Below are 25,146 nucleotides of genomic sequence, written 5' to 3'. Positions count from 1 at the left end.
ACGAGATGAAAAATGGTCCTTGTCAAAGGCAAAAGCCTTCACGAAGAAAACTCCAGGTATTTTATTAATTATAGTCCATTAATGATAACTCGTTATATAATCATAGTAATTTAATTTAAGCAAACCTTAAAAATAAAAGCAAATCTGTTTAAACAATATAATGTTTATGATCCCTGATTAGCCCACCAATTAGTTTTCTAGACACTTGGCCATTTGTAAATGGAAGGCAGGCAGACAACAACTGCAAACTGCTCTGCGTGTCAAATCTCAATGACTTGGGGAACAATCACAGAGAATAGTTAAATATCATTTTAGCAAACCACCTAAAATCCTCAGTGCCACAGAATTTTCTGTCAGGAAAAGTTTGCTCTTTTATTTTGTGTGTGATGGGATTGCTGACTCTTCTTCATGAACGCTCAACATGTTTAAACGGACTCTCTAGGCACTTCCACACGAGGCCAGGGCAGGCACCACCTCCTCTGTGAGGTTTGGCCACACCACCCCTTTACTCTCAACTTTTTCTCCACTAAGAAAAGAGAAGGCCCTGGAATGGGGCCACAGGAGGCTGGCCTTTGGGGTAACGCTTCCAAAACCTTTCAAAGGCAACATCACTGGAAAAGCTGATATAACAACCATCAGTGTGAACTAATTTGATCTGACCTCTTTCTGCAAAGACACTAACCAGGCCCAGAGAATGAGCCAGTGCAGAAAAGGAGTGGGCAGGACAGGGTGTGTGTGTGCGCGTGCGTTGATTAGAAAGGTGTCTGGAGGTCATGTGGGAGAGAGCAAGAACAAGCCCTGTCGACTTGAAAATCATGGCCCATCTTTCCACTGCTGGAGGCAGAGATGGACAAGGCCCTGTACACTTTTCCAGACATGCCTGGAGAATCAATGACTTCACATGTGCATGCACATGTGTGCACAAGTGTGTCTGGTGGGTATACTGGGGATGGGGAGGCTTAAGGTCAGACTTTTCCATATGTATGGCACTAACTTCTGATGAAAACCAAGGTCAATGGAATAAGCACACGATTTAGAAAATGCAAAAGGAGATACCATTTTTTAAAAAACCAGCTAAGAAAGCACAGAAAGAAAGTAACCTGCACGGAGAAGAACCTGGGGAAGAGGCAGAGCTGCTCTTTCTCTGAACTCTTTGAAGCACCACTGAGTTGTTTTTTTAAAAAGCTATGTGTATGTATTACCTTAAAAAAGTAAGAATTGAATAAAAGAATGCAGGTAATTAATCTCCACAAGTTTACTGCCAATTTTTAACATCAAAACCTTTGTCTGACCTTAAGGATCAAAATCTAAGTCTTGGGAGGCATTTAGCTGAGAAGTCACAAGAAATAAACTTAAAAAGATATTTGTATTGTGGAAGAATAATCATTGTAATATAATTATCATATTTCATAATTTTATATTTATAAATAAATATAACATAAGGGTGCAACTCCATAAAGAGCAAGAGAGAGGCTCACCCCCAAAACTTAAGGCCTTTGCTTTTTAAAGGAATCAAAGTTACCTCTGTACCGCGAGGCTGGGGTTTATGTGAAGTACAGGGCAACACTTCCTGCGTGGTCCTCGAAGGCAGCCTGAGCAAGCACAGCCATTACTCACCACGTCCTTCCTGTACAGAACCTCCAGGATGTTACTGAGCAGTTGACAGCAGGCCTCCAGGTCTTCCTGTCTCTCCAGATGGTACTTGAGCTGATCTGTCATCATGGGAAGCAGGATCTCTCTGCAGTCTGCATTGGACATGGGGTTGCCAGTCAGCAGGGAACCCACCAAGATGCAACTCATGTTTGCTAGAAGCTTGTGATCCTAGCATGTTACACTGTTTTCAAGCACGTTACATTTACATTCTCCCTGACATGACACTGACATCTGGAGAGGCTCAGATTACCTGACTGTGAGGAAATCACTTATATCGCTATGTAAATAATTTACACACACTCACATGTGCCCACATATATGTGTGCGTCTCCAAGTAAACATACAATAACAATTCACAAACATACATATATATAAACACATAATACACATATATCCCATAGTGTGCACACAGAAACACACACGTTGGGGTTTTAACTAATTTTCTCTGCTGAACTATAAATTCACTGATTTGCAACTTTAGAAGAAATACTTGTTACAACAAAAACTATTTGAATTGCAGCTATTTCTCATTTATTCCTAGGACACCAAAGCATGGTTTCCTCCTACTCCCATATGCTACAGCCTCCTAACATTTCTGAGCTCAGCCAGCTCATAACCTACTAAATTCTCCGTGTCGTCTTCACTCGGGTACAACTTTCTGCTGGGCTCCCACTTGCAGAGGGACTGTGTGTGGAGGGCTGAGAGCTCAGGCTCAAGAGTGAGGCTGTCCAGCTTTAAATTCTGCTGGCTTCCTAGCAGGGTCCTCTTGGGCAGCTCACATCACCTCTCTGAGCCAAGGTCTCCTCACCTCTACCATGGTCATGCTGGCACTAGCCACTCACAGCTGTGAGGCATGATGTACTCCTACAAGGTGACGCGCTTCCGAAGGCCTGGATCTGCCACAGGTTAGATGCCCAGGAAAGGTACTTGCTCTTACAATGTGACACAGATACTGGTGATGGGCCACAGCCTCTCTTTGGCTCCCAGACCCCTGGGTGAAGGCATCAGGATGGGAGGGAGGGGGCAGTGGGAGCAAGCACTGACCTTGGAGGGGAGGGTCAGAGGGGCTTCCCTCGGGAGGCAGTACCTTCACTTGCTGGCAGAAGAAACAGAAATTTGCCATGTAGGGTGGGCAGTCCAGGAAAGGGAATCCTATCCACCAAGTTACAGAGACAGAAACATGTGACGCAGTCACAGTGACGTTCTCAGTTCAGGAGGGTGGGGAGAAGAGGGGCAGAATGAAAGGCGGGATGGGCAGTTGGATTTCATCGTGAACATGATGAGTGAGGTGGAAAAGAGTAAGGAACTGGACCAGGCTGATGGGGGAGAGATGTGATCAGATCAAAAGGCTAGAGAGATCCTTGTGCTGCTACACAGGCAGGGCAGTAGAGATGGGAGGCACAGAACTGGTCAGTTAGCTACTACAAGAGCCCAGGCAAGAAAGAGTAAAGGCCTGAGCTCCCGCTGTAGTGGTGACTTTGAAAGAAGAGGCCTTGAATAAGAGCAAACTGGAGGCAGGCTGAATACACTGCTTGGTGATTAACCGGAGATGAGTGTGGGGGATAAAAAAAGAGTCAAAAAGAACAGCCTCCTGGTGATGAGTGTGCCATCCAAGGAGAGGAAACTGGCGAAAGAAGTGCATTGAAGGGAGGAGAAAATGACTGGGATTGGTTTTGGGCAACTTGGCCACTCAAGTGGCCCCATGTAGTAGGCAAATGGATACAGGGTTCTAGACATTGGAGGAGATTTTGGGCTTAGAAATACAAATTGGAGAATCATCAGCCTCTAGGCAATAATGAAACCCAAGTATGTGAATAAGACTCTGGAAGGAGAGCGTGTCAAAGGAGAAGGAAAAACTGTGAACAGCATCAGTACGTAGGTATTAGAACAGGAGATGGGTAGGACATGAAGCTGGAGTGAGGAGAGCTGCGAGACGAGGCGGAGATGAGTGACATCACCCAAACCAAGGGAGGACAGGGTGGTCAGTGTGGCTAAACGTGGCAGGACAACAGTTAGAACAGGACAGCCTTAGGATGTGGCAATAAAGGCACCCAGACCCCTTCCCAAGGCAGCTTCCTGGTGTGGATTGAAGAGGCACAAAGAAATGGAATCAGCAGCACAGACCAGACACAACTCCTGGCAGATGGCTATGAAATGAAAGGACGCTGGGGTATGAGGATCAGAGTCAAAGAACATCTGAGTTTTCGTTTGTTTTGTAAATAGGAGCATAGAAAGGATGTTCAGAAAGTTAAAGAACAATAAGGAAACAGATATAAATGAGATTAAAGACAAAATGCAATTACTAATTGTCTCTTCCAATTGGGAAATCCCATTCAACTCCAGCATCATCCACCCTCCAACATGAACTATCTGTTTACGACACCAGCTCTGTATTGTGAAACTGGCCCAGCTATTGCTATTTCCTTTAAAATGCAGAGCACGAGAGAGGAGACAGCAGAGCTCTCAAACATTAAATATCCTCAGCTTGTTTTTAGGGTTTTACATATTAGGACTTACAGCATTAATGATATATAAAAGCATGGTTTGCATTAATGTTTCCTGAGCTTTTTTTTTTTTTGCTATAAGAAAAAAAATGAGCATGTAGCACTGGAATGGTTCCTGTAAATATGCAGAGACCCGCTCAGAAGACCGTCCCAAAGACTACAGGTTAACGAAGGCCTGGGGGTGGAGGCGGGAGTAGGGTGCAGATGGGGAGAAATGAGGATGCAGAACAAGCCCTTCTGTTCCACTGTCTTCCAGAGCACTGCAGGTAGGGAGCCGATGCTAAGGCTTTTTCAAATTCCATTTTGATTTATTTCCCGAGAAAGGACTGATGGCACCTCCACTTTTCCGGAAAGAGTTTTGTCCAATGAATATATGAGTTTACTTGTTGACTTCACAATTACAGTAAGCGATACATAGGCAGAAGTAATGCAGAGATGCTAAAATGCTGCACATCTTCTGGGCAGAGGCCAGGCAGCCTCACTGACTATGACGGCAAGAATCCACAGGAGGTCAGGGAGCCACGGCACAGCACAAGAAGAAGGCACTGTCCTATGGGGACTACGATGGTCCCTCCACGTCTGCGCTCCTGGATATCAGGGGGCCTCGCACAATTCCCTGGTCTTCTCATCCTGCCCTTCCTGTGATGCCATTGGATGAACTCAGGCCCCCATGGAAAGCATCTCTCCGAAAGTCACAGCCCCTTGAACTCATGAGGGAAGTGCTCCAAAGAGCCAAGACGTGTTGTCCATGATGGAGAGTGCACAAGTGTCAGAAAGCCGGCCAAGGATGAAGCCAGTCTAAGGCAAATGCCACAAGAAACTGTCCTCGTAGCAGTGAAACCAGCCTCAAAATGCATCTGCCAAAAATGCTGACCCACTGAATACACAAATTCCACAAGCATCCCAAAAACCCAATGTCCTTCCTACAGAATCCCGATGTTCACAAACTACCTCCACCCTCAGGAGCTCTTGACTGGCTGACCTTAACCACAACACAACATCCAGTGTAGGGGCTACACTTAAAGCTCCCAGAACCCAGCAGGCTGGGAAGTTTCCTCCGCAAACCCATCTGAGTCCAGCCCTGCCTGTGCCTATCCTCTCAGTCCATGGTATGACATCTCCAGAATGGGTCTTCTTTCCATTCGGCCTGAAACACATAGCCCAGTATGACCACCCTCAAGAGGGGATGAGCCCTTGGCCACACGTCCACTTCTTGGTCATCCCTATCACAACTCATCATTTGGGAGATAAGTCGAATTTCCAAGACATCTCAGAGGGAGAAGTTAGAGTCCTGAAGACCCGAGCAGGTAAAGACAGACCCTGACACCATAACTAAGGAAAACAATGACTATGGAAGCCTGGCAAGACTGCTCTGAAACAAGCTTAGGAGGGACTGGACAGAGGCAGATGGCAGAGTGGACTGGCAATCTGGTTCAGGGGGCGGGGTGTGTCCATGAACAGTCCTAGAAAATCTGAGGAACACAGTTCTGGACTCAGAGATGGCAGAAATAGCCCTTCAAGCCCTGGTTCCCAGGTGCCCTGGCCAAAATCCATCCCTTACCGCTCCATTTATCTGTTACGCTCGACAGACAGTTGTAGACTTCACTGTTCTCGGAGGTAATTGAGTGTGTTGGTCTCATTTGTCAGAAGTACTCCGGGAAGCAATGAGTGCCCTGTTCCTCTTCGGCAGGGAGATGCTGTCAACTGTCTTTGGCTGCCTGGCGGGAACGCCCGCTATCCACCCAGCTCAGGGGTCTGTGTTAGCTTCACCTGTTTGTTATCCAGCCTCTCTTGATGAAAAACATCTTTTGGAAACTTCATGCCATTTTGTCACATTGAAAGACATTTCATTCTCTTAGTCCTTTGAGAACGTAAAAACCCATTTGTTATAATCCTTCGGATGGACCCGTATCCACAACTTGGATGTTTTCAGTATCCACAAGAGAACTGTAACTCATCCTTCATCATCCACTCCACTCATGGCAGGTCAAGACGAAGTGGGAAATGGGGATAAGCATACTTCATTGAGAGGATGACAAGAGACAATGCCTACAGAAAGAGTTTGTGAAAGCAGTCCGACATTCCAATGCAGAGGAAAGCCCCAGGACAGAGCTCCGGCCCCTGACCACTCACAAATCATAGGACCAATCCCTGGAGAGCGGCAGCCAGACACCCAGGCTTTCCTCAGAGGCTGCACCAGGCATCTCGTGCAGGCCTCCAGGGACAGAGGGTCACAGGGCAGCAGCACCCTTCAGAAACACATCTCAAGCCCCCAAAGGAAGAAAGACAATGCTCCAGAGTCCTTCAGACGCTGAGAGGACCAAAGCTGGAGGCAGCACTAGCCTGTGACCTGTGATCTGCAGGCCCTGGCACAGCCCACCGACAGGCCTGGGTGCAGGCAGGCCTCAGACGCCCAGTTCTTGGACCACCGTAAATTACCACTGGTTCTATTACCCGCTTCTCCTATGGGAAGGCAATGTCCAGGAAAGCAGAGGTGTTGTTCTCATCAATGGGAAGAGCCTCTGCACGTGAACCAAGACGTGATGGTGGTATTGTGTGTGCACACATGTGAGTGTTTGTGTGTGCATATATGCTCACTGTCGAGAGGGCTCTTTCTTCCTACCAGGACAGTTGCAGCTTATTTACTTCTGTCTGCAGTCACTTTTTTTCTGGAAACCACAGTACTTCACACTTGTTTCGTGCTGAGGAGGGACCTGAAGTCCAGCGTAGCCCTGGCCCATCCTTGCAAGACATCAGAGGGATAAAGACATCATAACAAAACCTCTCCCGCATTTCTGGTGACCCAGTTTCACTGGACAGTGTCCAAGCCAATCTGGACAGTAGAGTGCAGGTGCATGCGTGTGTGATGTGCAAGTGTTGGTATGCATTCATTTGCAATTACAGGAGCACAGTATCAAATTACAGGGTCTGCAGGAGGCTGCAGGTCTGCCTCCCAGGGCCGCTCAGCCACTCAGCTGCACCCCGCCAAAAGCAAAATTAACACAGGTTTCTCAAAACCTCATTTTCTCAAAGGTCTCTCTTACTCTGTACGTCAGTCTACTTTCAGTTTTTCCAAGAAGTGGGGCACACACTTTAAATAACACTAAAGTCCCTCAAATTTTATTGTAAGTCAAGGCCAAAAAGTCAAGAGCAAGGAGGAAGGTATACCACACACACTCACACACACATAGCACACATTCCCCACACTCAGCACACATACATACACTCCTCACACGCACTCACACACACTCATACACCACACCCCACACACTAACACACACCACACACTCACACACCACACACACTCCCCCACACACATACACAAACCACACATATTTATACAGTACACACAACATACATACACACCACATACTCATTCTCACAACACACCCCCCACATACACACACTACACTTCCCATACACACACTTACACAGTCACACACCCACCACACACATTCACAACACTCTCCCCACACACACACCACACATATATACACACCACGCCTACATTCACACACCACACATACACATCACACAGACCACAAACATACCACACATAAATTCATCACACACACACCACACACACACATAGACCACACACAGTCACACACTACGCACAACATACATATCACATACACACTCACACACTATGCACACGCATCACACATACACACACACACACCACACACTCATACACACCACATACACACTCACACACTATGCACACGCATCACACATACACACACACACACCACACACTCATACACACCACATACACACTCATCTACTACACACACACACACTCCTGCAATTAACTATTTTAAATCATGAGACTCTGGAAAGTGAGGAAGAGCAATCCCCTGTCACATTATTAAGGCCCCAACTCGGTGTCCTGAATATCCTGCCTTTCCTCATGAACCAGATGTCATTTCTATACTATGATTTGTGCTGATGGTCGCATTAGGTTCAAAACACATGGCCTGGAAAGCTGACGATCAAAAACAAAACCCAAAACAACCTGGTATTTTAAATAAACTCCCCACAGACAACCATTTGAAACCAGCTGCAGTCACACCTGCCCCAAGTCCAGGAGCGGGGGCCACACCGTGAGGCTCAGGCAGAGCCTTTTACTCTCATTCAGGTCCAGTCTGCCCAAGCACGTGGGAAATAATAACACCACTCTGCTCATTCTTTTCTTTGGATCTTGGGCAAGTTATTTAAACACTCTAGGCCTTAATTTTTCTGATCTGCGAAATGGGAATGCTGTTGTTTACCTTTTAGATTTACAGTGAGAATTAAATGATACAATGTGTATATTTGGCAAACAGCAAGCATTCATTAAATGGTAGCTGTCAATAACGATCATAAGAATTATACTAACATACAAAGTCAGCCTTTGCAACTAACAGTACACAAAGAAAACTAACGTCCTTGAGCTGTGCTATGCAATATGGTAGCCACCGGGCACCTGAAATGTAGCTAGTGCCACTAAGGAATGGAATTTTGAATTTTATTTAACTTTAAGTAATTTAAACCTACATGTAAAAAGTAATGCTTGATTCAGTTATTGGAAACAACTGTTTGGAACAAGTGGAGCAACTTGAGCACATGAATCTACCTGTCAATGGTAAATTTTATTAAATGTTCATTAAATACAGATGAAGCATCTCTGATGAAAATTTAGCATCCAAATTGAGATGTGCTGTTAAGTGTTAAAAAACACACTGAATGTCAGAGACTTAGTGTGAAAAAAAAGAACGTAAAGTATGCCATTAGTAATTTTTAGATTAAAGTTATATTAAGATGATATTTTCGATAAAATATATTATTCAAATTAAGTTCACCAATTGCTTTGTACTTCTTTTCAAATTTGGCCTCTAGAAAATTTTAAATTACCTATGTCGCTCACATTCTTTATCTGCTGAGTAGCATCATCTACGAGTCTGCTAGGAAGCAGATGTTAGAGACCTCATGTGCAAAGTCTCATTTTCATGAGCTGGCGTTCACCACTGGAGGCAGAATCAGAGCCACAGCTTTCTCCTATCAGACCTCGCATCACATGTTGGGACTGCAAGACTTGTCAGTGCCCATGAGTACTGAGTCGAGGCATAGCCATGACCTACAAGGAAGCCAGAACTACCTAGCACACTTGTCCTGGTTTTCCATGGTATGCACAGAGAGGAATGCAGTAAGCTCAGCCCAGGCAGCCAGGGAGGGACAGGCAGCCCGGTGGGCACGCAAATCAGCCATGGGGATCAGAGGTCTTGCCGCACACCGGCCACCCTTCCACATCCTCCTTTCCCAGTGTGATCCACTATGATTACAGACAGCAATAATTTGACATCTGTTCATCCTCAGCTGTGCAGGCTGAAGCTGTGATGATTAATGCTCTGGTAATGGGCACAGAGTAAAAAATATTAATCTTTATAAAAGGTATTCAACAGGCATCATCAGCTTATAAATGTCCAAGCAGAATATCTGTCTATAACCCCATTACAGCTCTACACTAAAGCAAGATGCAAATATGAGAATGAATTTGTCCATTTAAAACATTCGTTTTATGAACACTGAGTAATATGCTTCTTAATTTTTAGTTTGGTCACATTAAACAAATGATCCATAAAGTACATTTAATAACCTTGAGCCTGTTACATAGAACTGAGATCCAGATTAACACTTTTAATGAGAATTAAACAGTAAGAGCCATATAAATGGAGGATGCTCACTATTTATCTTCTATAGACAATCATCTTATTTTTCAACCATCTAAGAACTCTGTACCCACATGATTCAATTTGTTCAAATGATTTCTCCCTCTTTGCAAGTCTTCAAGCAACAGAAGTGCAGAAAACAGAGTCAGCAATGGAAGGAATCATAAGGAACTATCTACTCATGTCCACATTTTACAGAGTGCGAGCCAGGAATCAGAGAGAAGGGATGTGTGGGGATTACACCACTAAGCAGCAGCAGAGCCGGAATTAGATGCCTGATCTTAAAGCCGGAACATCTTAGAGTAAATGATCCAGACATGCGCACATGCCTGTAAACATGTATGATTCAGGTATCTAACATGTCAAACGCAAATTAAATCTTCCCAAGAATCATTTTAATGTAACAAGTCATGAGAGTGAGCAATACCAGGAGAATAAATTCACATTGACTAAGCTTATTAGGTAGGTTATTTTTACTTTCTGAACTTTAGTCTCTTTGTCTGTGAAATGGAGTAAATACAACTGTGTTTTTATCCCTATCAACCAGCAGCACCTTTGTAAGTCTTCTGGTCAGGATGTGGTCACAGATCCTCAGTGCCACTCAGCTGAGTGCTGAAATGATCAGAAGTAAGGTAAGCTACATTTCAGCTTTGAGATGCCCAATGTCACAGAATTTTAATTAAGAGGGTGATAGAGGAATTAAAAGTATCTTGGAAATTGGAAGGAGGAGCACAACAGGATATAAATTGCAGAAACAATGGGAAAAAGAAGCTGGTCTAAGACTGTCTTCTGGATAAAGCCATTGGGTCTAGTAAAAAGTGTGTCATCTTTTGGAAAAGGGAGTGGGGCAGCAGATATTTTGTATCCTTTAGTTTGGAGAAGTATAATAATGGGGGTTAAACATTCATTAGTATTGTAGTAATAAATAATTTGTCAGAAGAAAGAAATGAAAGAGGAACCAATGGAGAACAGTCACAAATAAGTCCCATCTATAAGTAGATGAAAAAATTAGAGTCAAGTAAAAGTGCTGGGGAAGACTGTGTGGGCTCTAATGGTCAAGCTAGGAATCTATTCTCTAGGTGGATGGAAGTACATCAAGGAAGTGGCTTGGGAAGTTCAGAAGGAATCCTACAGGTGTGCCAGTCCTTGGGCAGAATCTCTACACACTGAGGATGAAAAAATACAAGAAAGAATACACAGGGCTGGGGAGTGGTATGCATTCTTTTAACCAGGAGAGTGAAGGTAACCCACAACACAGGTCTTGGTCAATGAGGTCCAGCACACATGCCTCTCCTGGTTGTCCCAACAATGAAATGCATATTTTAAAAACAATGTCAAAAACATATAGACTGGTACATTCCATCTTGAGGGAAGGTCTGTGCACTCAGAGAGGTGTCCATGGAACAGAAAAAGAATGAGGTCTGGAAGGAGAACACAGGAGCCTGTAGGCTGACCTGGGGCTCCTCCAACTGTCCCAGGCAAGTTACTGTAGGCAACATATCATGCAAGGACGGAGCTCAGCTTGTAGGGCCCGGAGGGAATCATGAAATGGGAAGACTTAGGGACTTGCTGTCCTGGTGCCTAATCAAGGCAGCCTCTTCCGAGATTGCTCTTCCTGCTCCCAACATGAAGTAACAGAAGTAGGAGCCCACACAGAGGTGGGCACAGAACAGAGAGTCAATAGACTAAGATAAAGGTTAGACCAACTATACTCTGAGGAATTGTTGGCACTGCCAATTTGATCACAGATAACACTCCCCTCACAGAAAGAGAAAAACGATGAAAATTCCATGAGCATATGAGTACACTACATAGTTTATTTATGTTTAATTCATTTACGTGTTTATTTATTCATATATTTGTATTTTATCTTGTTCTATATGGCATTTGAAGTAAATTCAGTTTTCAAAATGCATAACTCATATGATGGGTGTGAAACAGTTTACGAAAAGAGCAGGTGATGGATTGGTAACAAAACTCCTTAATCAGCACCACGATGGTGGACAGCTCCCTGTCTGGGTCCTGCTTATACAGACTAGGATTTGTTACTTAACTCCTATGTCCTTATCTATAAATTAAGAGAATTAGTCTTCCCAATTATACATTTTTAAGTTGATGGCTCTGAAGCCTCTCAGAGAAATCAAACTCACCAACCAACAGTCATAAGCACATGGTAGGTGCTCAACAAATTTCAATGGAATTGAAATAGATATAATTAAGAAACTAAAACTGAGTTCACCCTCCTAGATTTATCAAGCCATTTCTAAAGGGCTTCACTGTTTTAACAAACAGGCTTTTCAAAAACACTATTAATGAAAGATATAGAATGAGGGCTGAAAAAGGTACAGTACTTTACAGATAAAGATTAAAATTTTCTCAAGGCATGAAAAAAAAATAGAAGAGGAGAGAATAACATTCATATTTCCCATTATTTAAAAGAATCAGTCGTTGGGGTTCACAGCTGGTAACATTCATTAGAAGTCATCAGCACAACTATCTAATTAAAGTACTCCAGAATGCTAAACAACTGGCACATTAAGTGATTGTGGCACATGATGATCTCAACCCCAACTTTTCTTTCTGGACAACATCCATCAAGTTAACAAAACTACTACAGAGTAGCTCTGAGTTTAAGATCCCTTTCAATAAGGAGAAATATTTCTCCATTTTCCACAGTGGAGAAGCTCAAGAGACTTTATTTTGATTTGTTTACAGATCAAAGCATTAAGAAGGTATATTTTATTGTGGGTTTGTATTAAACACACACCTTTTCTTTCTACAATTTAAAGCACAAGAAATTGATTAATAAGATAATTTTTAGAGATATAAATTCTCTATGTTGGATCTAATCAAAATGAAAAAACAGTCTGGAAATCTGACTTCAATATTTCCTAATAGCTAGTCCCAATAGGTATCTGGGCCTTTGCCCTCAGATTTCAAAGGGCTGCTGTAACTAATGTTTCCACATTAAAAAGGAGAGTGTTACTTTGCCTCATAACGGAAAGAATCCTTCCGCTTGAAAACAAGAATGAGGAAAATAATTTAAGCTCTCAAGGCCTACATTTTTAAGAACCTCTGTGTTGTTCAATTTGGAACACAAATGAAGTTTTATGAGGCTGATGAACACTGTCTAAAAGGAGCCTGTTTGCTATATTGAGGAAAAGAACCACGGGAATGGGCAGGGAATGAGAGGATAGCACATGTCCCACTCCTACCCACTGCTGGGTTCCAACCATCGGGGGAAAAAATCCAAAACACAAAAACAGACAAAGGGGTGCCAATGAAAAGTGAGCTTAGAAGGAAGTAATCTACCAAGAGTATGAAACTACTGTCAAGACCACAAAGGGATTGTCTTGCCACTAAATCTTCAAATCTTACACTAGCCTCCAAAAACAAACAAAAAAACTCCTTAAGACACAATGATAAGTACATAGGAAGTGCTAAAGAAAATCTGTCCATTGCTTTGGCTACTTTCCATACGGGACTATGGAAAGATTAGACCTTGAAAGGGAAAGAAATGATTCAGTGTTAACTGCAGCGAGCTTTCCAAAGGTCTCAGGTTCAGAACCACAGTGGAAAGGAGCCTGTGCGGGTAAGGGCACGTGTTCCACCAGGTCTCCCACCTTAACTCAAAGCCTTCTTTGCAAGCATGTCCAAAGCTCTTGACTAATTTAAAAGCTAATGCTATCTCACGTTGATTCCTTTCATTCCAATTTCTATAACATTAATGTAAAACATTTTTGTGGGCATAAATCCTAAACCTCAGTGTCCTAGTGTTTATTTTAATTTAATTACATTGAAACTTTTCATTTCTATAATAGGATTTCAGCTTTAATTTTTACAGCTTTTGTCAGATATGTGGGCAACAATATAACCACATGGGAACAAAGCTACAAATGCACAAATTATGAAGCTCTGACCTTTCTGTCTCTTTGTATCTTGCTTTGAAAATCTGTTCACTCCACACCACAGATTACATGCAAGAGTCATCTTTTTGTGAAGCGCATAATCTATTTAACCAGCTTCCCAGTAGTCAAGTCACATCACGAGACAACGCTTGGAAGCCATTACTGCCCATTCATTGGCTCTCGTGCACAGCATGCTAATGAGTCAAAACCCCTTCACCTCAGCACAGGAGCAGGAGCAGGAACATTCAAGGTGGATTCCAGAAACCAGCATGGGGACCAGCCCCTCTGCACATCCTCCCTTTTCTGAAACAATGTCATTCACTCTTGAACACCACCATGCATTTGAAAAGATATCCTAATGAAATGCTGTGATGACTGGGATTTGCTTCAAAATATCTGGGAGAGAAGTGCATAGATAAAAACAAGATTGACCGACTTGATAACTTCTGAAGCCAAGTGAGGGGTCCAAAGGCGTTCACTACATTCTTCTTTCCACTCTTCTGTATGTTTAAAATTTTCCATAATTTTAACAAAAAGCTATCTTGAATCCAGAGGTGGAGTTGAACCGTGCCCTCCCCTATTTCGTATTTCCACAAAACTTGAGGATAATTAGATCAAAAGCAAATACAAGATAGGCTTAATTTTATAAGACTACTCACATAAGACCCTCCATATCGAGTCTCTCATGACTCTTCCTTTTCTTTCTCTCTTTACGTTACCCTACCTCAAAGACATCTCCTTCCTCCTCCATGACCAATCCACTCACAGCCAAGACCAGCAGAGACAGCCAGCTTCCCATGTAAACACAAAGCCTCTCCTCCCTTAGATCAAGTGAACTACATATGTACATAGCTGATCACACTTCCTTCTCTGTGCTACTCCCTGGGAAAAGAAGTGCTAGTTTTGAACATCCAAGTCCAATTTTGATCACTCAATAAATATGCATTGTGAGTGTGCCTTGGGTCAGGCACCAATCTAGGTTACAGCAACAGAGTAATAACAAGATGAAGAAGGCCCTGCTTGGAGAGCTCTCATTCTAGGGAGGGACCACAGACAGTAAGGCAAGGAGTAAAAATATGCAATGATTTCACATTGTGGACAGTGCCATGAGAAGCCATGGGGCAGAGTTTCTCAGGGTGTTTTATGCAGCAATTCGCAGAGAAAGCTCTCAGTGTAATCCGTTTCATTATTTGGTCCAGGTCTGTTGCCTTTCAGCTCATATTTGACATTCTAATTATCCTCTCTGATGAGGGCAGGATCTTACCTGCCATTTTTCTACTGAATCCTCAACAAAAGTGACAGACATGGCTAACATTAATTGAATGTGCATTAAATGCTGAGTGCAAATCTCAGGACTAAACATATATTAATCCTCAAAACATATGACACAGGCAACAAGAAAAGGGCAGCTTAGGAAAAAGAAGCCTGGAGGATAACTTACCCAAAGTTACCGAGTTAGCAGGTAAAAGAGGCAGGATTTGAACCCAGGCAATCTGATCATAAAGCCCACACACACTCCCAATCCTCTTGTGTACTACCTGCCCTCATCATAGAAAGGGCATCAGAAAGAAACAGTTCTTTATTAATGAGGGAGTTAAATTACTTGCAGGAAAAGTGGTGCAAAGCAGTCATTCATTTTTTTAAAAATCAAAGGGAAAGGAGAAGGTACTTAGAGAAAAGGCCAAAATGGCTCACACATCACCAAGCACAACGAGTGGTCAGAAGTCTCCAGAAGGCCTGGTGCACTGGCTTTATCAGCAGTCTACTACTGACCTCTGATGTGGTCAGGTCTGCACTTCAGCTTCTGAACAGCCTTCTTACATCAGGGACAATTCCTACATTGTCTCTGCTGTACAGAGGCCAGAACTCAAGTCCACAGCCACCCTTGCAACTACAACGCAGACTACGGCCCAGGTTCTAGTGATGAGGCATGACTTCTTAAGATGGCAACTGGAAATGAGCAGTGGGAGGAGACAGCTCTGTGAAGAACTCCCATTTCCTTTGGACCAGGGTGGAGGCTGTGGAGGCATCAAGAGTTGCAAAGTCCTGATTCAGAAGGAGTATCGCAACTGGTACACCTGTGAGCAGACAGCAGTGACGGCGGCTGTGCTGTCCACACAGGTTGGGGCCAGACAAACACAATCCTATTAGCCAAAAGACAGATCTCCTGTTGTAGCCTAACAAACTCAGCCCGATGAATCCTCAGTTTCCGTGTCCCGTAAAGGGACAGAAGAGGAGCAACAGGAAAAACAGGGCTAAAACAATCAGGTCACTGTAAGCCTTAGCCTACCAGGACCCAAACCTGGCAAAGGAAGGCTTTTCTGCAGAGGAGCAATTCCAGTTTCAGAATTCACTGCCAGCCTCACTGCACACAGATCAGCTTGTCATTACCATTGAAGTGAGTCCCTTAAAACGATGGAATGTCTTTGATAGTGGAGGGAGATGGAAATAAATGTTTCAGAGCAAAACAATTAAGTTGAGTGTCTTCCATGAGTGGGCAACACATGTGCTGATAAGCAATGACAAGCCCTGGAGCCCACAGAGGTCACCGGAGGAGCTGCACTGTGATGTACTCTGACCACAGCCCCAAAAGAATGTTCCCCAAGGGCTGGCACATTTAGTAGCTTGGGCAACTAAATCTAGTTACATCAAGTTCTAAAACTCTGGACACGTGGGAAGTTAGTTTGACTGATTCCACTGGGATCAGGAAAGAGGACAGAGACAACTACATTTTTTACAAATTAACAAGAAATGGAACAAAGCAAGAAATCTCGGCCATCACATCTTATCAGAAAATGGTTTGGCTTTAAATATTTGCACAAAAGGTAGCACAGAATATTTTGCAAAAGTAATAACATCTTTGTAAGAACAGACCAAGTGGAAGATTTCCACTGATAAGTTTTTCCTGACAAGGAGGTAAGACAGATGTTGGCTGCTTTGAAGAATCAGGGAGCTTGCAGATGAGAAAAAGCAGGGCTGGCTCTGCTATCCTTACCCAGAAAGATTCTTAAAACTCAAAGCCTCTAAGTGAGGCCATTTTTACATGGGACAATGCATTCTGAAATGCTTCCAGGCAGCCAGTGAGCATTTGAAGCACATTTGGGCTGCCGATTATGGCTTAAACAACTTCTACTGATGGGCCAATTCTGGAACTGCTCGTAAGACACGAAGCTCCAGGCTAATTTCAGCTCATTTAGCCCATGATAATTTTGGATTCATATATTTTGTACAATCTCATTTACTATGATGGGTGCAACTTGCTATTAAGATTAAACTCCTAACTTTGTACTTAAAAAAATACTAGGCTAATAATTCCAAAATATCATATGTCCTGGTAACTCCGTATTAAACAAAACTAGGTATTTAATTGCACACTGCATACTTCCAAAAGAGGACTTGAGGCAGTCTATGATAAAAGCCTTACAGAACAAGAGTGAAAACAGAAATGGGGCACAGTAAAGAGGAAGAAAAACACCATCACCCAACACCTAGGCCAGCACAATTACCAAAAATAAACAGTAAGTTCCCCTTCAAGCTTTCTCTTAGCTAAAGAAATAGAGTAAGTTTCAAGAGAAGAAAACATTTCCTTCTATTTTAAATATTTTTAATTGACTCTTTTATGTCTTAGATCCTTATTCAAGGAGAGCTAAATGATACATGGAACAAAGTTTTGCAAGAAATTTTGAAATATATTTAAATACATCCTCAAGAAGGTCTTCCCTATATCAGCACTCAATAAAAGTCAGCTACTATCAGTCCACTGACCATTGTCATTCATTGACAATTGTTAACTCACTGGTGGCACTGCGGGGGGCGGGGGGGGGGGGGGGGGAAGGTGTGAGTGCATGAATGCGTGTGTGTGTGTGTGTGTGTGTGTGTGTATTTTGGGGTTGAATGGTTGGAAGAAGGGGCATTAGTAACCTACCTAATAAGACCCAGATATAAAACTTTCAGGGGATTTTATTTGCTCTGGTATAAAGTTTAGTCAATATAGAAGGAAACAATGAAACTGTTTCCCTACCCATCACCTCCATCATCATGCCTTCCTTGAGCCCCATAGTGTCCACAAGCTTTAGAAGACACCTTCTAAATGAGCAATGCAAGATCCAGCCCTCCAATGAGAACCTGAAATATGGACAGTCGGGATTAATGGCTTGGAGGAGATTCATGTCTATTGAGTCTCAAACAATGATGACAAAGTTGACTTTCTTTTATGAAAGTGAGAATGAGCTTCTGGCCCAGAGAGAGGCCTGCAAGGGGGGGGCGGCTACAGAAAGCCACCCACTTCTTGGTTTGACATTTTTTCCCTAGAAGAACATTCCCACCCAAGTGAAGTCTTAACATTTTCTCTTAACATGAGCCTTAGCTGTTAAGTGTAGACTCCAGTGCATTTTATAAAGTTAAATCAAGAAATAAAATTAAAGCCAGCAGGCAAACACAGAGTCTGGTAGCCCAGAAGATACAAAGGACTAAGCCAAATACACACTGAGTTCTCAGTCCAGCCAGTAACTCAACAGGGACATTCCAGACCTGGCCTACTCCATCACTAAAACAACATCACACATGGGGATGAAAGAAAATGAATGGAACCATCTAGACACAAATGGAACAGAATAAATCTATGCCTCTCAGTCAGAATGCCACTCAACAGTCTTCACATTTGCCTCTAATAAATGAGGAAGGTTGGGAAATTATGCAAAAGTTTTAAGCTTTCAATAAAACTGCTTGACAAGTGTAAAATGTTAATTCAGTCTGTCCAAATAGAAAGGAAATGACTAATAAAAACGGTAAGGAAATAACATGGGGAAATATAAGGTGTTCCTCAGGATAAATGAGTTGAGGAATCATTAAAATTCTTATTACTTTGAGCAGGGTTTGAAGAAACCCTGGCAAAGAATACAAAGTTCAGGATAAGAGAGAACCATTACTTCTAAATTTAAAGAAAACTTGAAAGTTTTCTTTGCAATCATCTCAATGGAAGCAAGTGATTGCCTCCCCGGGATAGACAATCACATTATCTTAAAGGCTACAATGTATGCTGATTATCCGAGGGCTCTGGTGTACACCTAAATGACAAACTACGAGGTTTTGCCTTCATTTTTCAATGATCTATTACCTACACTATATGTCAATTACCATTCTCTTGTAAGGGCTAAATTTTCCTGTCTTGTAATGGAGCTGTTTTAATTGGATGCAACCTCCACTCCTTTTGGCAATGAGGAGAGAATTCAGAAGGGGCAAGGTCTACAGACAATGAATAATGTGACAATTTAATGATTCTCAGGGTTCCACTCACCATGCTGTGTGAAGAGGTCACTGTGAATGATTTCAATCAAGCAATACAGCTTCTGAATGGTCAGCAAACCCATGGGAACATTTAGGATGAAATCAGTAAACATTTTGCTATGAGGAAAAACATAAGGGATATGCATTAGGGATATACAGCAAAATGATCCAATGTGTAACAAGACAGTACCAAGATGCAAGGTCATTAAATGATCATTAAATGCCACCAGAATATTGGACAATGCCCATTATACAATATGAGCCAAAATCTCATCCCAAAAAATGATGCTTTACTTTTCACTTCACACCCACTAATATGGCTATAATCCAAAAGACAGACAATAACAAGTGTTGGCTAGGAGGTGAAGACATCAGAACCCTCAGACCATGCCAGTGGGAATGTAAGATGGTGCAGCCACTTTGGAAAACTGTCATCTCCTCTAAATGTGAAACACAGTTACCATGTGACCTAGCATCTCCACTCCTTGGTATATAGCCAACCGAAATGAAAATATATATCTACACATGAATCACAGCCACATTATTCATAATACTCAAAAAGTGGAAACAACCCAAATGTCCATCAACTAATGAACGGATAAACAAAATGTGGCCTAACCATACAATTCATCCATAGAAAGGAATAAAATTCTGACACCATGGATAAACCTTGAAAACATTAGGCCAAGTGAAAGAAGACGGTCACAAAAGGCCACATATTGTATGACTCCACTTATATGAAATGCTCAGAAAAGGAAAATCTACAGATATAGAAAGTAGAATAGTGGTTCCCTAGAGCTGAGTGAGAATGGGAAATGACTGTTAATAGGCATAAGGAATCTTATTGGGGTGATGAAAATATTCTAAAATTGGATTATGGTGATGGTCACACAACTCTGTGAATATACTGAAAACCATTTAATTGAACACTCTAAAACTGATGTACTTTATAGTACCTAAATTATATCTCAGTAGAGATGTTTTGAAAAATTTACAATTGGCCAATAAAGCTTTGAAGGAGTGTTAGAAGAACACTTGTTTGGCATAAAAGTGGGCTAACACCAGAATCTAGGACATACCGTTATTGTAAAGATTAATTGGACAATACACGGAAAGTGCTTTGTGTAAAGCCTATTCTGTGGGGAGATAGCACATAATCGATGTCAGTGTCTACTGCTGCTACTTAACTAAATGATGGGCCAGCACAGGATGGAACACCATGAATTTATTAAAAATTATGATGGAGAGACGACTTCACGATGTGGGAAAACAAGACGTCTTAAGTGCAGGAGCTGATCGTAAAATAAAGAATATAACGTTGAATTTTTTAGGGGTATCCGTGTGTGCACGCATGAGTGTGTGTGCATGCACAAAAGATAACAGAGGATCCAGATCCTTCTAGCTATTTTTGGGTAGTGGAATTAAGTTTGAGTTATTCTCCTCTGTGATCTCTTCTGTTGCATCAAAATATGAATCAATTTTCTAAACAGGAAAAAATACATAAATGATTTTCAATGTCATTTTTTTTAAATCAGTAGATAAAGTGTTGAAGACACACGCAGGCACAAAGAGCCATAAAGGCCCCAGGGAAGGGGGTCTTCCTTGGATCTCCAAGCACATGGCACAAGCACCAACTGTGAACCTCTAATGGACGAGGGCCTGAGCCCAGTGCACACTGAGGACAGGCGCAGAGTACGGCGATGGCCCACCCAACCACAGCTCCCGTCAAGTCCTGTTTCTCCAGACCTGAGGCTCTCAAACACGAGCATTCATTGGAAGTGCCTGGAGGGTTCGTTAAAACCAGATGGCCGGGCCCCTACCCCCACCAATTTCTAATCCAGCAGATCTGGGAAGAAGCCCGAGACTCAGCATTTTCTAACAAGTTCCCAGGGACTGACGATGCTGCTGTTTCGGGGGCCACCCTTGGAGAGCTGTGCTCAGGGTCAGGGCATTCCAGAGCCCTGGGAGGGCAGACATGGGGCCGGTGCCCGTTTGTTCCTCCTGTTCTCATTTAGGGCATGTTACAGTATAACCAGTGTTGGCAGTTCCCGGGAGCATGAAATAAATGTGTCCATGCAGGACTCTAAATCCTCAGGCTCATCAGAAACAGGATGATTGGTGGGGAAGAGCAGCTCCCCAAGAGCCCCTCGCCCTTCCCTTCCAGGGCGTGAGTGACCTATGGTGAACAGAAAGCACAGGAAGGGTGCCATATTTCATTCAGTTTAGCCACCCGGGGGACAGGTGGCCCTTAACTAATATTTAAGTGGGCTTTTTTGGCTGGTAAAAACAGCGTTGGTGCCATCACCTGCAGGTAGTTTATGGTGTCAAATGTTAAATCAAAACCAAACCAACAAGCAGATGAGGACTGGGCTGTAGACAGCTGGGGGGAGACAGGAGGCACGGCAGCAACGTCCTCACATTAAACAACCAAGACCGGGCTTCTTGGACGGCGAGGGCGGTAAAATCAGGAAGTAAAAGGAAGGACTGGGCCCCGGCCTCGCCCCTCAGTCTGAAAGCCCAAGGACCAGCTTCCCACAGTTATGTTTTGTTTTGACTATTTTAGATGACAACTTCTGCCTGAGGCTCAGAGCCCCTCATTGAGGGGCTCCCCAAGAGAAGCGGTGCGTGTTATGAGGAAGAGGAGGCGAGACACGAATATTAAAGCTTTTGTGGCAAAATTTTTAGGTGCTGAAAACAAAACCAAAGCCCAACAACCACACATTGACTTTCAAACACTAGAAAAATGCAAAACGCCAAATTTGTATTGTATACCCATTGAGCTATAAATAACCCTCTAAAGAAAATATTGTGACTGTTGACAGATGATACTTTTTTCATATAAAGACAGAATTAGTGAAGTGGCACAGATACCACCACTAGCACATGTTCCAGAACAATCCAGGGCACTGACCTCTGCCAATATGAGACAGAACCCCAAGCATCTCATAAATTAAATGCACTGAAAAGGAGACACACAGGATGCCTTCGCCCGGGGTGCTTCCTTACCTGAGCTCTTTGGGATCAAACACCAATTTCACATCATTGACGATTGTAGGCAAGTATTTCAGCGCTGCTCCCTGCAAACCAAGACCAGAGAAGAATGCTGAGCCTCATGCAGTCTGGCAAATGTTAACACAAATTTATAATTACTATAAAGAACCACAGACACACCAAGAAGAGAAAGACCACTTTCTAGATGACAGGCTGATGGCTAAACACAACAAAGACAGAGCAAAGAAAAAACTTCGGATCCACAAACAATGATGATTTATTACATCATAATCTTGATACATAATAACAATAATAATAGAAGCCAACATTTATAGCCTTCTGCCAAATGCCTATACTGTACTAAGCTTTTATGTGATTTTTCTCCTTGACTCTAAGGAAGTTACAGCGAATGAAGACCTGTGCCCTCAGAAGAATCCTCTTCCATTCGAGTCCCCGCAGCTCCATCATATTCAACAATTAAAATAATTGTCTTCATTCCATTCCAAAACAGTTTTCCTGTACATCTGTGTATCCCTTAATTAGGAATCATTTTTTTCTTTAGTAACTTTATCTCTTATATTCATATCCTGTATCTTCTAGAAAACCCACTCTCTCAAAAAATAGAGGGATGGGAATAATGATAGATCCTAATACAGGCTATGTGTTATGCTAGGGCCCCTGTACATTTCATCTTTAGTCCCAACAGACCTCCTACTGAGAGTTAGTTGTGTTGGAAGGCAAGGATACGGACAATGGAGATGTCAAGCACTTTGCCCCTGACCACACAGCTAGTACTCAACTGAGCTACAATGAAAATTCAGTTCCATGGGCAGCCAGAGTCTCAGCCCCCTCAATACATCCTGTTGGGAAAAGTTTCTGGATTTTAAGTGTTCTGATGCTGGCTGCCTCCCCTTCCTGCAACGTGAATCTAAGTGACTCCTTATAACAGGCTGGATTCCTCCCTCCCTGAATGAAATGGAGGAAAATAACACTCATGCCAAACACCTCCAGCGGTTTCATTAAAGCTCAAAATGAAACTGAAAAGAGAATAGGATAACACGTTGAACACTGGAAAATACCACACCTGTTACATAAACAACTGTTAATACTATTTTCCAAAAGCAAGTAGGCAGAAACCCACCATAAACATAATACCCTGAATATGGATGGTCACTTGCAATAAAGGGACACAGACCCCTCCACCTCCACCACCTAACGAAATTCACTCCATACCCACACCCTATATAAAAATTAATTTAAAATGGCTCATAGATCTTAAATGTAAAACTTAAAACTATAAGACTTCTAGAAGAAAATACTTGTGACTTTGGGCTAAGCAAAGATTTCTCAGATATGACACCAAAAGCATGATCTGTAAAAGAAAAAACTGAAAAAGTGTACTTCATCAAAATAAAGAACTTCTGCTCTTCAAAAGAACTTCTGCTAAGATAACAAAAGATGAGCCACACACTGGGAGAAAATAATTGCAAATCACATATCTGATAAAGATTTGTATCCAGCATATACAAAGAGCTCTTAAAATTCAATAGTAAGATAGGAATCTTACCCCCAACACAGGCCAAAGATTTGAAGAGACTTTTCCAAGAAGATATATAGATGGCAAATTAGCACTTGCAAAGATGCTCAGAATCATTAGTCATCAGGGAAAAGCAAATTAAAACCACAATGAGATACCACTAATATCTATGAGAATTGCTAAAAAAACCCAAAAACAAACACACATACACACACACACACACACACACCCCGGACAATACCAAGAGCTGTTTGCAGATGCTACTAGTCTGAATGCAAAACTAGTTCAGCAACTTTGGAAAAGCACCTGGCACTTTCTCATAAAGTTAGACATGCACCCTCCATATGGCCCAGCAACTGCACTCTTGGTCTTGACCCAAATAAAATGAAAAGTTACGCTCACACAAAACCCTGTATGTGAATGTTTACAGCAGCTTTATTTGTAATCATCAAAAACTAGAAACAACTCAAATGTCCCTCAGAGGTGAATCCATACAATGGAATACTATTTAGCAATAAAAAGATTTTTAAAAAAACCAAGTCCCTTACAGGCAACATGGATGAATCTCAAGTGCACTCAGAGAAGTGAAACAAGACAAACTCAAAAGGCTGCATACTGTATGATTCCATTTTTTAGACATTCTAGAAAAAGCAAAACTATAGGGATGGGGAGCACCTCAGTGGCTGCCAGAGGATGGAGGTGGGGTGAGGGCTTGTCTATACTGGGGGATGACGAACGTAGGGGGTTGATGGAACTCTACTATATGACCGTATGCAAATTACACCTTACTTTTAAAAATGAATACAAACATATTACCTGGATAGGTAGGCATGGAAAACACCGGAGAGAATGCTGGACCCAAGTCTCAACTCTGATGCCAAAGAGTGAAGTGGTCAGGCTCAAGTCACTTCAAATGAGTCCCAGTTTCCTAATCTGTGACACGTGAGTCTTGTGTACACGGCAGACACTCTTCTAGGTGCTCGACTCTATTGACACAACAAATCCTCAGAACAGCTATATGACAGAGGTGTATTACTACCCCTCTCACAGATGAGAAAGTAGAAGCGAAGTCATTTGTCCGGACTGGCACTGCTGGAATTTGGAGCAAGTCTGTCCACCTCCCAGGTGACTGTGAAACCACCACACTCAATCGTCACCACGATTCTCAACGCTTCACAGTCAAGATGATAAAGGACGAGAAAGTACCTTCTGCACTACAGCATCAGCAATGCTTTTTTCCAGGTGTTAACCCTCTCCTTCGATGCTGGCTGCATCCAGGGATTCCAACTATCCGCTTTGAAAGGCAACTTTTGAAAAGAACATTATTAAACAGAAACAACTTCATTCTGGTTCCGAAAGTTCTGCTTCAACTAGCTCAGAGTTGCTTTGAAAAACTACAAACTATTTATCGTGACATTTAATAATAGGCGTTCGCACAGACTCCCTGCTCAGGCCCTACAGCATCTCATTTGGTTGGTGATGGTCCTGAGGGCAAAGAACGCATCAGCTTCCTGCACGTTATCCTGCACCCAGTAGAGCACTGTCTACCTGTGGCA

General features: G+C 42.7%; 1 protein-coding gene across 2 annotated transcripts in view; it reads right to left on the bottom strand.

The window, feature by feature from the left end:
- The window catches only part of DOCK1 (dedicator of cytokinesis 1), a 502,522-nt gene that overhangs the window by 308,810 nt on the left and 168,566 nt on the right, over positions 1-25,146 (bottom strand). For both annotated transcript variants that reach the window (XM_046651107.1, XM_046651115.1), the window contains exons 24-26: positions 22,069-22,139; positions 19,073-19,179; positions 1,618-1,745 (exon numbers count right to left, since the gene is read on the bottom strand). In XM_046651107.1, coding sequence (XP_046507063.1) covers positions 1,618-1,745; positions 19,073-19,179; positions 22,069-22,139 — 306 coding nt within the window. The remainder of the gene's footprint in view (positions 1-1,617; positions 1,746-19,072; positions 19,180-22,068; positions 22,140-25,146) is intronic.

The sequence above is a fragment of the Equus quagga genome, chromosome 2 (assembly GCF_021613505.1).
Source record: "Equus quagga isolate Etosha38 chromosome 2, UCLA_HA_Equagga_1.0, whole genome shotgun sequence".
Lineage (NCBI taxonomy): Eukaryota > Metazoa > Chordata > Mammalia > Perissodactyla > Equidae > Equus > Equus quagga.
The sequence above is the reverse complement of the archived record's forward strand: the minus strand, read 5'-3'. Positions and strand labels throughout refer to the sequence as shown.